This window comes from Schistocerca cancellata, chromosome 2 (genome assembly GCF_023864275.1).
Source record: "Schistocerca cancellata isolate TAMUIC-IGC-003103 chromosome 2, iqSchCanc2.1, whole genome shotgun sequence".
NCBI lineage: Eukaryota > Metazoa > Arthropoda > Insecta > Orthoptera > Acrididae > Schistocerca > Schistocerca cancellata.
Genome location: NC_064627.1, coordinates 290,818,159 through 290,831,726, shown reverse-complemented (window position 1 = coordinate 290,831,726; position 13,568 = coordinate 290,818,159). Strand labels below are relative to the sequence as shown.

Here is a 13,568-nt window from a genome sequence, read left to right as displayed (position 1 = left end):
GGAATTTATCAATGAAAATGATTGGAAGTGTTAGCAAAAAAAATTGTAATCATAGAAACTATAAGGGGTGTTCAAAAAGAAACAAGCCAGAGGCATAATTACAGAAACCAATATCTGTATGTTTATTCACCCTGGCTGTTGAGACACTTGTCCCACGGTGACACAAGGCAGTGAATGGGTGTCTCATAAAATTCCTGGGGCTGAAATATTAACCAGTTCCGCATGTACAGCTGGATGTCGTCATCCGAGGTGAATCGTTTGCCCCTCAGAGCCTTTTTAAGGGGACCAAAAATGGCATAATCACAGGGAGAGAGGTCCGGACTGCGTTACTCACAGACCTTGACCACATTCACCAAGCGATCAAATCAAAACGACCAGGCAATCTCACCCCTGTGGGGTCGTTCCTCTCCACGACAATGTAAAGCCTCATACGGCCAACACATTCAGAGCACTCCTGCATAAATTCAAATGGGAGGTTCTCGGCCACCCTCCATACAATCCGGACCTCTCTCCCTGATATTACACCATTTTTGGTCCCCTTAAAAAGGCTCTGAGGGGCAAACAATTTACCTCAGATGACAACATCCAGCTGTACATAGAACTGGTTAACCTTGCAGTCCCAGGAATTTTATGAGACAGTCATTCACCACCTTGTGTCACAGTGGGACAAGTGTCTCAATAGCCAGGGTTAATACTTCTAACATACAGGTAATGGTTTCTGTAAGTATGCCTCCAGCTTGTTTCTTTTTGAACGCCCCCTATAATGAGGTAGAGACATTTATTTTATTTTTTATAAATCTCGAAGAAAAAGATGTTGGCACATTAGTTATGTATTCTCAGATGAATATTATTTTACTTTATCCCTAGAAGTTTGATAGTACTGCTTGCATGCATCCTGATGTAAACTGATGACATACTGTTGGCATTAATTGTCTCTTTCAGTACTGATTTCTAAAGATGTGTAATTATAGTTTCATCTTTCAATACTGATTGCTGAATATGTTTAATTATAAAGTTTCATGATGTTGGGTAAAATATATTTGTTGCAGTTATCATGTCCTTTAGTCTCCTAGTGTCGGTCTTCTGTGTTGATGACAAATATGTTACTGCCCTGTTGAGGGATTTAGTTGTAAGAGTTATCGGTTTTGTTACAGGTGTCATCACTATCAAGAGATCAGTCAGTTGATGTGAGGGATGCTTTTGTGAAGGGAATATATGGGCGTTTGTTTGTTTTTATTGTAAACAAAATAAATAATGCAATTTATAGGCCAAAAGGTTCTGCAAGAAGTGCTATTGGAGTGCTTGACATATTTGGTTTTGAAAATTTCAACACAAACAGGTATTGCCATTTTCATTTTGTCTATAATTCATCAGTGTGACCATTTACTCTGTCAGTTAGTTCTTATTTACCCAATGTTATTTCCATTTTACTCCACTCTATGTCTAATTTAATATCTGTTGTGAAATAATCTTCATGGCTGCTTTCATTGTATTGCCTCATTTGCATGTACGTAGTATCTCATTATTTCCTTTTATTTCATGTCACATTTCTTGCTCAGGCTCTGTAAGCATTTCATGGTATAATTGTAATGTGTTTTGTTGATTTACATTTTGTGCATAGTGTGTGTATGTTCAAGGGTTCACAGCAACAACAAAATGTTACAGTTTTCTTATTCTGATTTAATGACATTTAATGTTCTGCTTGTCAGTACTATTTTCACTGCTGCACTTATTACTTCTCTTGATATTCAGTCTTTTACTTGATTGAGGCACTTTTTTTCTGGATATTCAATGTAGCTGACAGATGAAGCAACTAGTTACTTTAGCACCTGTTTATTCCCCCATACAGCTATCTTGCAGTTTCTTATCCCATTAATTACTGTTATGTTGCAAGAATATTTGTCCCGCATTGATGTAAATTTGCTCCCTTCTCATTCACCTCCAGAATATATATTAAATTTTGCTGTAATATTTATTTTAAGAATCACTTGGGAAAACAGAGGTCACTTGATGGTTTGAAAGAAAGAAATAATAAAAGCCTCAATAAGAACAGAACTTTCCATAAGAACAAAAGCCTCCATAATAAAGAAAACTTAGCACAGGCACTGGTTAGCTGTGCTATTCTTTGTTTAGAGAGTTTTTATTTTTTTTATCACTTTCTCATTTTACATATTTATGTAAAGTTACATTTAAAAACTGATAACTCACATGCTTAGATAATCTGTTTTGTGAGAACAAATGTCTTAAACTTGTTTGTTGCTCAGTATTGCACCAAATATGTAAGTTGGCAAACAATTTAGTTGGAGCTAGCTGCCTTGTTGGAGAGATTGTGTTCCTGTTCTCTCAATGGGTAGGGAACAGTTCAGTGTAACATGCAACAATGGTCACATCAGATGCAGGGCCATATCAGATGGGCAGCGAGGTAGCTTCCCATCAAGGGTGCAAGCACAGCAGAAGTGCAAAAACTGACAAAGAATCAAAACAAGGAAGAAAGATGGCATAAGAGTTAACTGAAAGAGGTAGTTAGAATTCACCTACAGCCTGTGTTCTTATCTCCTATCAAAGGTTTTTCTTCAGCCCACAATTGTAAACAGACATTGTTGTCACAGTGTCATTTCGACAGTGTCATTTTATCCAAGTTCCATCATAAAGAAACCAGTATTGTGGAAGATACCCACCACTAACATGGCGGTAGGTGGTGTTTTTTTTGAGTCATCTATGTTCTGACTGGTTTGATACAGCCTACCATGAATGTGTCTCCTGCACCAACCTTTTCATCTCAGAGTAGCAATTGCAACATACATCTTCAATTATTTGCTATATGTTCTCCAATCTCTGTCTTCCTCTATAGTTTTAACCCTCTACAGCACCCTCTATAACTATGGAAGCTATTCCCTGTAGTTATAACAGATGCCCTATTATCCTGTCTCTTCTTCATGTTAATGTTTTCCAAATATTCCTTTCTTTGCTGATTCTGTGTAGGACCACCTCGTTCTTTACCTTACCAGTCCACCTAACTGTCAACATTCTTCTGTAGCATCATCTCAATTTTTTTTTCTTTTCTGGTTTTCCCACAGTCCATGTTTCACTATGATGCAATGCTGTGCTCCACATGCACAGTCTCAAAAATTTCTTCCTGCAGTTAAGGCCTGGGTTTGATACTAATGGAATTCTCTTGACCAGGAATGCCCTTTTTGCCAGTGCTAGCCTGCTTTTTATATCCTCCTTGCACCATCCATCATGGGTTATTTTGCTGCCTGTTCATTCTATTCAATAGAGCCTGTAACTCTTCTTCGCTTTCACTAAGGATAGCAATGTCATCAGCGAATTTTTGAATTTTAATCCCACTCTTGAACTGTTTTTATTTCCACCATTACCTCTTTGATGTGTAGATCGAACAGTAGGGGCACAAGATGATGTCGCTATTTTTCACCATTTTTAATCTGAGCACTTTGTTTTCTGTCTTGCAGTCTTATTGTTCCCACTTGGTTCTTGTACATGTTGTGTATTACCTGTCTTTCCCTGTAGCTTAAACCTATTTTTCTCAGAATTTCAAACATCTTGCACAATTTTACATTATTAAAGCTTTCTCCAGGTCAACAGATCCCATGAACGTGTCTTGATTTTTCTTCAGTCTTCCTTCCATTATCAACCACAATGTCAGCTTTGCCTCTCTGGTGCCTTTACCTTCCCTGAAGCAAACTGACCATCATCTAACACATCCTAAATTTTCTCTTCAGTTCTTCTGTATATTATTCATGTCAGCAGCTTGGATGCATGAGCTGTTAAGCTGATCGTGCGATAATTCTTGCACTTTTCAGCTCTTACAGTCTTCAGAATTGTGTGGATGAAATTTTTCTGAAAGTCAGCTGGTATGTCACCAATCTCGGACCTTGGTTTATGAAGCAAGAAGTGTGCTCAGTTCACACTGCTACTGCCTGCACAGGCCACTCCTGTTTAACAGTGGAGTTCTTGTTGCTACTTCATTATGGTATTGTAGGATTTTGAGGGTCGCCAAGTGAGTGCTGAAGCAAATATGTTATTTGAGTGAAGATTTCCAATGTTTGCTGATTTTTGATGCTTGAGGACAACTAATAATGGAGTAAATAAAATCTGTTCTTTATTACATGTCATGCTAAAACCAATGTACAGTAGGTGCTATAAACAATAAGATATAGATTTTGTATTACTTTCAGTATTCTCTAGCTGAGATTATACATTTTGTAATTTATATACTACTATTAAAAATTTAATTCAAGGTGTGAAATATTTTTCATCAGCGTAGTTTGTTCAAGTAATATTTTTCAATAATGCTTCATTTTCATTAAACTGACTTGCAAAATTATAAAATTTGCCCAGGCTGTGTAGATAAAATGCAGAAAGGTAGTTTTGTGGGAGTGGGGCAGGCACTGCTGCGGCAGTTCTGCCAGGAGTGCAGGACTACCGCGGTACAGTTTTAATAAGACCTGCACTGGCTATTTGAGTGTCAGATACGTGTAGCACATTACAAGTAAGATGCCATATCACATTGCCTTGAAATGGCTGTACCACTGCAGCCAGTAGAAAAAGATTATATCAAAATTGTACAGTTCAATGGTCAAAGCTTCCTATAGTTTCACCGGTGTAATAATATAGGCTCCAGTTTACAAAGCAGCTCATTGCAAAGTACAGATCAAATCTCAAAATTTCATCTTTGTCTTTTATAGTGTGCTACTGGATTGGGGAAGGAGCCATTTTAGATTTACATTTTCTGCCATTTAAATGGTATTAGCGCCGCTTAATTGTGATCTAGCAATAGGAAACTTAAAAAAAAAAAATGTTTTGTTTCATTTCTTTACAGCTTTGAACAGTTTTGTATAAACTACGCAAATGAAAACCTTCAACAGTTTTTTGTTCAACATATTTTCAAGTTGGAGCAGGAAGAATACAATTTAGAAGGCATAAATTGGCAACACATAGAATTTGTAGACAATCAAGATGCCTTGGATCTCATTGCTGTTAAGCAGTTGAATATCATGGCTCTTATTGATGAAGAATCAAAGTTTCCTAAGGTATCACAAACTCCTTTGCAAAGTGATTGTGGATGTCTGCTATAGTAATCATAAATATATCTGAAGCATTGGATTCTATGTTTTACCTCTTTGTTGTAGGGAACAGACCAAACAATGTTGGCTAAGCTTCATAAAACTCATGGTAACCACAGGAATTACCTGAAACCAAAATCAGATATTAATACATCATTTGGCTTAAATCACTTTGCTGGTGTAGTCTTCTATGATACAAGAGGTAATTATAAGCAAATAAGAATAACAAGTCTTAATAGAACGTGCCTACAACAATTAATTGAGGCTTTCCATATGTATTAACTTTTAATCACATTATTATTTAAAAGATTATTATTGTGTCAGACTTTCTCTAATACATGAATGTACTAAATTTATTTCTAATTATTCAGGTTTCCTTGAAAAAAACCGAGACACATTTAGTGCAGATCTCCTTCAACTGATTCATATATCTACAAATAAGTTCCTGCAGCTATTGTTTGCTGAAGATATTGGGATGGGATCTGAAACACGAAAAAGGGCACCTACGCTATCTACTCAGTTTAAAAAGTCATTAGACTGTCTAATGAAGACTTTAAGCAGCTGTCAGCCATTTTTCATTCGATGTATAAAACCAAACGAGTATAAGAAACCGATGGTAAGATTATTTATTACTATTTTTTCCTTTATTGAGTTAATGCCCTGACTTCCAGATTATCATATATTAATGGTGCCTTATAATATTAGATGTTTGACAGAGGGCTTTGCTGTCGGCAACTAAGATACTCAGGTATGATGGAGACAATCCGTATTCGAAGAGCTGGTTACCCAATACGACACAGCTTCATGGAGTTTGTGGAGCGATATAGGTTTCTTATACCTGGTGTCCCACCATCTCATAAGGTAAGCATCACTGATTAATGTTGAGAGTGAAAAAGTAATAGCAATGGATGAAAAATGATAGTGTAAAAATTGAAGTGATGGAACAACTATAGTCATTAATTTAATTCGACAAAGGCATTAACGGTCAAAAGCAGCTTTTGTTGTGCCTGTCTGCAACTCAGCATTTCCACTATATGGTGACTAGCAACTTTCCTTCCATAATATTATTCTTCCACAATGAAATATTTTCAATAAACATTTCACTCCCTTAGGAGTTGAATTTTGAAAATCAGTTATATGCATATATTTTATTTCTAACAGAGAAGCCACATACAAATTTCCACAGATTTAGCTTAAAAAATGATTGCACAATGAAATATTTCCATGAACACTTTCATTCATCTTATCAAAAACAGTGAAACATGCATTTTTTTATTTCTAACTGAGAGGCCAAATTTAAGTTTTCATAGATCTAGCTGTAAAAATGTTTTTATTACATTTTCATAAAAAATCTCATCCCTATTTCACCTCCTTATGAGTTCAATTTCCCAAAACACTGAAACATGCCTTTTTTTAAAATTTGTAACTGAGAAGTCAAGTACCAATGTTCATAGAGGTAGCATTAAAATACTTTAGTAGTTCTTAAACAATGATGTATTTTCAAAACAAGCTTTCACCCACTATTTCACACCCATAGGGTTAAATTTCCAAATATGCTGAAACACGTATTTCCTTATTTCTGACCAAGAAGTCAAATACCAGTTTTCGTAATTCTACCTTCAAAATTGTCTTTGTAGTGACATTTTTCAAAAATACCCATCTTCCCTTATATCACCCCTAAGGTTCGAGTTTTGAAAAATCCCTTCTTATACGACACCTACAGTAAAAGAGCCACACCTTCTCCAAATTTCAAGTTTCTATCCTTTGCAGACTGGGCTGGATGATGATGAGTCAATCAGTCAGTCAGCACATTGCCTTTTATATAAAGATATTGTAATGTAATGTCTTCCTATCACCTTAAACTTTTAAACATGTGTCATTTCGATGTTAAACAGCATTTTGTATAATCATGTAATAATCTTAGACAATAGACATTACAACACTGAATACAAAGAACAATTCTTCCATTTGCTATCAAAAGACACATAGAAACAGGTATACTTGGGATTAACAACTGGAAAGTCATTCATTGTTTACTCATTTATATTTGTGTCTCTCTTCAAAACATGTTTCTCTAAGAAACTGACAAAAATTAAACTATCAAAAGGAGGCAACAAACAGTGGATAACATAGGGCATAAAATACAAAACCATAACAGTGAAACACCTAAATGTTTGATTTCATTGTGAAAGCATTTTTAAAGCTAAATCTTTGAAAATTGGTGTCTGGCTTCACTGTTAGAGATGTAAAAATATGTGTTTCACTGTTTTTGGAAATTCAGTCCCTAAGGGGTGAATTAGCATCAGACTGATTCACTGACTCATCATCGCCCAGCTCAAACCACTAAGGATAGAAAATTGACGTTTAGAGAGGGTGTGGATCTTATACAAGGGGGATCAAAAAGTTTCTAGCCTAACGAATAAAGACTGACAGAAATTTCATAATACCAATTTATTTTTCAGTGGAACAACCGTGTACACTAATAAACTTGCGGATGCACTCAGATAACTTATGCAAACCACTCAAATAAAAGGTCTTCAATTTCAGTTCCAACCAAGCTTTCACAGGAACAATCATTGTATTGTCATAGTCAAATCGCTGTCCTTTGAGATCTTTTCTTAGACTTGGGAAAAGAAAAAAGGCTTATGGAGCCAAATCTGGAGAATCTGGTAGATGACGTAACAATTCAAACCCGCAGTCACACAGAGTTTCCAATGTTGTGAGGGCTTTGTGCTCCAGTGCATTGTCCTGATGCAAAAGAATGCTGTGTGCCAATTTTCCACGCCTTCCTTTCTTTATCTCTTCTCCCACATGGCGCAGGAGTGTCCAGTAGTATGATGCATTGATAGTTATGCCCTTTTGTAAGTAATCCACCATAATTACTCCTTCTGCATCCCAGAAGACCGATGCCATCACCACACAGGCTGCACTCGGAATTTTTTTGGGGTAAGGAAAGAAGGATGTTTCCATTGTAGTGACTGTTGTTTTGTCTCAGGATCAAAATGGTGAACCCACATTTTGTCCACTGTCACATACCTTTCAAATTGGTGGACGATTTCTTCACAACACTGCATACACTCCCGTCTCTGATTGCATTCAAGTCTTTTGGGATACACCGAGATAAAATTTTCTGCATTCCCAAAATATCCACAACAATGTCATGAGCACACCCATGGAGATTCCAAATGTGGTTTCAATGTGCTGCAACATTGTTTGATGATCCTGCAAAATTGTATCACGAATTGCAGTCACTATTTCATCAGTGGCATGGTGACAGGCCTTCGACTCCTTAGCGCATCTTCCTCATTTGTTCTTGCACATTTGAAGTTAGACACCCAGTTTTTCACTGTTGCATAAGACGGAGCACTGGCCTTAAGTGTATTCCGCAATTTCCTTGGGTGTCATTCCCTTCAAATGAAGATATTCAATCACAGCACAGTTCTTGAGTCTCTCAATATTCACCATTTTGCTTACACCACCGTATGCAGTGCATCCTACTGGCAAAACTAACAAAGCTGGAGCCTTGAAATTTGAGTTGCATATACACAAAGGGTCACCATAACTGTAGGTCATGTTGTTTATGCAAGACATCACAGTAACTATCTCAGGCTAGAAACTTTTTGAGTACCCCTCATACTGTAGGCATTGTTTAAGAAGGAATTATCTGAAATTGTGCTCCTAAGTGGGTGAAATAGGCTTTTTGAAATTATGTCGCTATTAAGGGAATTTTGGAGCTAGAACTGCGAAAACTGGTATTTGGTTTCTCAGTCAGAAAATTAAAAGTATGTGTTTCAGCATTTTTGGAAATTCAGCCACCAAGGGGTTAAAGTAGTGAATGAAATTATTTTTGAAAATAAATAATTAATAAAGAACTATTAAAGGATTCTTAAGTCTACATCTATGACAAGTGGTACTTGACTTCTCAGAAATAAATGTTTCAGTGCTACTGGAAATTCAGCTGCAAAGGGAGTGCAATACGGGACGAAAATTTTTAAGAGAATATTTCAAACGAAAGCGCTGGCAGGTCGATAGACACACAAACAAACACAAACATACACACAAAATTCAAGCTTTCGCAACCAACGGTTACTTCATCAGGAAAGAGGGAAGGAGAGGGAAAGACGAAAGGATGTGGGTTTTAAGGGAGAGGGTAAGGCGTCATTCCAATCCCGGAAGCAGAAAGACCTACCTTAGGGGGAAAAAGGACAGGTATACACTTGCACACACCCACATATATCCATCCGCACATATACAGACATAAGCAGACATTTGTAAAGGCAAAGAGTTTGGACAGAGATGTCAGTCGAGGCGGAAGTACAGAGGCAAAGATGTTATTGAAAGACAGGTGAGGTATGAGCGGCGGCAACTTGAAATTAGCGGAGGTTGAGGCCTGGCGGATAATGAGAAGAGAGGATATACTGAAGGGCAAGTGTCCATCTCCGGAGTTCTGACAGGTTGGTGTTAGTGGGAAGTATCCAGATAACCCGGACGGTGTAACACTGTGCCAAGATGTGCTGGCCATGCACCAAGGCATGTTTAGCCACAGGGTGACCCTCATTACCAACAAACATTGTCTGCCTGTGTCCATTCATGCGAATGGACAGTTTGTTGCTGGTCATTCCCACATAGAAAGCTTCACAGTGTAGGCAGGTCAGTTGGTAAATCACGTGGGTGCTTTCACACGTGGCTCTGCCTTTGATCGTGTACACCTACCAGGTTACAGGACTGGAGTAGGTGGTGGTGGGAGGGTGCATGGGACAGGTTTTACACTGGGGGTGGTTACAAGGGTAGGAGCCAGAGGGTAGGGAAGGTGGTTTGGGGATTTCATAGGGATGAACTAAGAGGTTACGAAGGTTAGGTGGACGGCGGAAAGACACTCTTGGTGGAGTGGGGAGGATTTCATGAAGGATGGATCTCATTTCAGGGCAGGATTTGAGGAAGTCGTGTCCCTGCTGGAGAGCCACATTCAGAGTCTGATCCAGTCCCAGAAAGTATCCTGTCACAAGGGGGGCACTTTTGGGGTTCTTCTGTGGGAGGTTCTGAGTTTGAGGGGATGAGGAAGTGGCTCTGGTTATTTGCTTCTGTACCAGGTCGGGAGGGTAGTTGCGGGATGCGAAAGCTGTTTTCAGGTTGTTGGTGTAATGGTTCAGGGATTCCGGACTGGAGCAGATTTGTTTACCATGAAGACCTAGGCTGTAAGGAAGGGACCGTTTGATGTGGAATGGGTGGCAGCTGTCATAATGGAGGTACTGTTGCTTGTTGGTGGGTTTGATGTGGACGGACGTGTGAAGCTAGCCATTGGACAGATGGAGGTCAATGTCAAGGAAAGTGGCATGGGATTTGGAGTAGGACCAGGTGAATCTGATGGAACCAAAGGAGTTGAGGTTGGAGAGGAAATTCTGGAGTTCTTCTTCACTGTGAGTCCAGATCATAAAGATGTCATCAATAAATCTGCACCAAACTTTGGGTTGGCAGGCCTGGGTAACCAAGAAGGCTTCCTCTAAGCAACCCATGAATAGGTTGGCGTACGAGGGGGCCATCCTGGTACCAATGGCTGTTCCCTTTAATTGTTGGTATGTGTGGCCTTCAAAAGTGAAGAATTTGTGGGTCAGGATGAAGCTGGCTAAGGTAATGAGGAAAGGGGTTTTAGGTAGGGTGGCAGGTGATCAGCGTGAAAGGAAGTGCTCCATCGCAGCGAGGCCCTGGATGTGCAGAATATTTGTGTATAAGGAAGTGGCATCAATGGTTACAAGGATGGTTTCCGAGGGTAACAGATTGGGTAAGGATTCCAGGCGTTCGAGAAAGTGTTTGGTGTCTTTGATGAAGGATGGGAGACTGCATGTAATGGGTTGAAGGTGTTGATCTACGTAGGCAGAGATACGTTCTGTGGGGGCTTGGTAACCAGCTACAATGGGGCGGCCGGGATGATTGGGTTTCTGAATTTTAGGAAGAAGGTAGGGGTGCGGGGTGTCGGTGGGGTCAGGAGGTTGATGGAGTCAGGTGAAAGTTTTTGTAGGGGGCCTAAGGTTCTGAGGATTCCTTGAAGCTCCGCCTGGACATCAGGAATGGGATTACCTTGGCAAACTTTGTATGTGGTGTTGTCTGAAAGCTGACGCAGTCCCTCAGCCACATACTCCCGACGGAAGAATGATGATGGATCGGTTAGCCTTCGGATCACAAATAGCCTGGGCTTCAGCAGTGGTGATGTTGGGAGTAGGATTAAGGATTTTTAAGAAGAATTGAGAGGCAAGGCTGGAAGTCAGAAATTCCTGGAAGGTTTGGAGAGGGTGATTTTGAGGAAGAGGAGGTGGGTCCCACTGTGACGGAGGACGGAACTGTTCCAGGCTGGGTTCAATTTGGATAGTGTCTTGGAGAGTTGGATCATTAGGAGTAGGATTAGGATCATTTTTCTTCATGGCAAAGTGAAATTTCCAGCAGAGAGTACGAGTATAGGACAGTCTGTTACCCCCGGAAACCATCCTTGTAACCATTGATGCCACTTACTTATACACAAATATTCCGCACGTCCAGGGCCTCGCTGCGATGGAGCACTTCCTTTCATGCCGATCATCTGCCACCCTACCTAAAACCTCTTTCCTCATTACCTTCATTCTGACCCACAACTTCTTCACTTTTGAAGGCCAGACATACCAACAATTAAAGGGAACAGCCATGGGTACCAGGATGGCCCCCTCGTACGCCAACCTATTCATGGGTCGCTTAGAGGAAGCCTTCTTGGTTACCCAGGCCTGCCAACCAGAAGTTTGGTACAGATTTATTGATGACATCTTCATGATCTGGACTCACAGTGAAGAAGAACTCCAGAATTTCCTCTCCAACCTCAACTCCTTTGGTTCCATCAGATTCACCTGGTCCTACTCCAAATCCCATGCCACTTTCCTTGACATTGACCTCCATCTGTCCAATGGCCAGCTTCACACGTCCATCCACATCAAACCCACCAACAAGCAACAGCACCTCCATTATGACAGCTGCCACCCATTCCACATCAAACAGTCCCTTCCTTACAGCCCAGGTCTTCGTGGTAAACGAATCTGCTCCAGTCCGGAATCCCTGAACCATTACACCAACCACCTTCCCTACCCTCTGGCTCCTACCCTTGTAACCACCCCCAGTGTAAAACCTATCCCATGCACCCTCCCACCACCACCTACTCCAGTCCTGTAACCCGGAAGGTGTACACGATCAAAGGCAGAGCCACGTGTGAAAGCACCCACGTGATTTACCAACTGACCTGCCTACACTGTGAAGCTTTCTATGTGGGAATGACCAGCAACAAACTGTCCATTCGCATGAATGGACACAGGCAGACAGTGTTTGTTGGGAATGAGGATCACCCTGTGGCTAAACATGCCTTGGTGCACGGCCAGCACATCTTGGCACAGTGTTACACCCTCCGGGTTATCTGGATACTTCCCACTAACACCAACCTGTCAGAACTCCGGAGATGGGAACTTGCCCTTCAGTATATCCTCTCTTCTCGTTATCCGCCAGGCCTCAACCTCCGCTAATTTCAAGTTGCCACCGCTCATACCTCACCTGTCTTTCAACAACATCTTTGCCTCTGTACTTCCTCCTCGACTGACATCTCTGTCCAAACTCTTTGCCTTTACAAATGTCTGCTTGTGTCTGTATATGTGCGGATGGATACATGTGGGTGTGTGCGAGTGTATACCTGTCCTTTTTTCCCCCTAAGGTAGGTCTTTCCGCTCCCGGGATTGGAATGACTCCTTACCCTCTCCCTTAAAACCCACATCCTTTTTGTCTTTCCCTCTCCTTCCCTCTTTCCTGATGAAGCAACCGTTGGTTGCGAAAGCTTGAATTTTGTGTGTATGTTTGTGTTTGTTTGTGTGTCTATCGACCTGCCAGCGCTTTTGTTTGGTAAGTCACATCATCTTTGTTTTTAGATATATTTTTCCCACATGGAATGTTTCCCTCTATTATAAGAGAATACTTCGTTACATTAAAAAAATTTAAAGCCAAATTTTGTGTTATGATAATTGGTATTTTGTTTCTCAGTAAAGAAATATTTTCTTAGGAAATGAAACTTGCTAGGAAATATCTCCACAAGAATGCAAAAGGCACAATTAATAAAAACTTTGGACTTCAGCTACCAGAACAGCTTTTGGTCAGAAGTACATTTGAGTAAGACCATGCTTATATGGCCTTGATTAGTGTGAAAAGTTAGAAGGTGATGCAGTTTGTGAACAACATAAACATTTGCGGCACTAAGCTAGTTATTTATATTTATATTTTAATTATTGATCCTAGCACCTGTGTTCCAGCAAAAATAAATATGAAGTACTTCAAAAATGTCTTAATGCGACTAGTAACTCTAGCATCTTGTTTCTAAAACGCTTATTTTTGCAACTCTTCCCGCCAAGTGAGAGAGGTCAGAGGGATTACAGTTGTAGGCAAAGTATCTAATCATTTATATTATTTTACAAAAGTATTACAAAATTT

At 39.9% G+C, this 13,568-nt stretch overlaps 1 protein-coding gene across 1 annotated transcript in view; it reads left to right on the top strand.

Moving 5' to 3' along the window:
* Window positions 1-13,568, top strand: part of LOC126161648 (myosin-VIIa) — a 509,736-nt gene that overhangs the window by 426,890 nt on the left and 69,278 nt on the right. Inside the window, exons 11-15 of the mRNA XM_049917634.1 lie at window positions 1,155-1,339; window positions 4,841-5,051; window positions 5,151-5,286; window positions 5,456-5,700; window positions 5,790-5,945. Coding sequence (XP_049773591.1) covers window positions 1,155-1,339; window positions 4,841-5,051; window positions 5,151-5,286; window positions 5,456-5,700; window positions 5,790-5,945 — 933 coding nt within the window. The remainder of the gene's footprint in view (window positions 1-1,154; window positions 1,340-4,840; window positions 5,052-5,150; window positions 5,287-5,455; window positions 5,701-5,789; window positions 5,946-13,568) is intronic.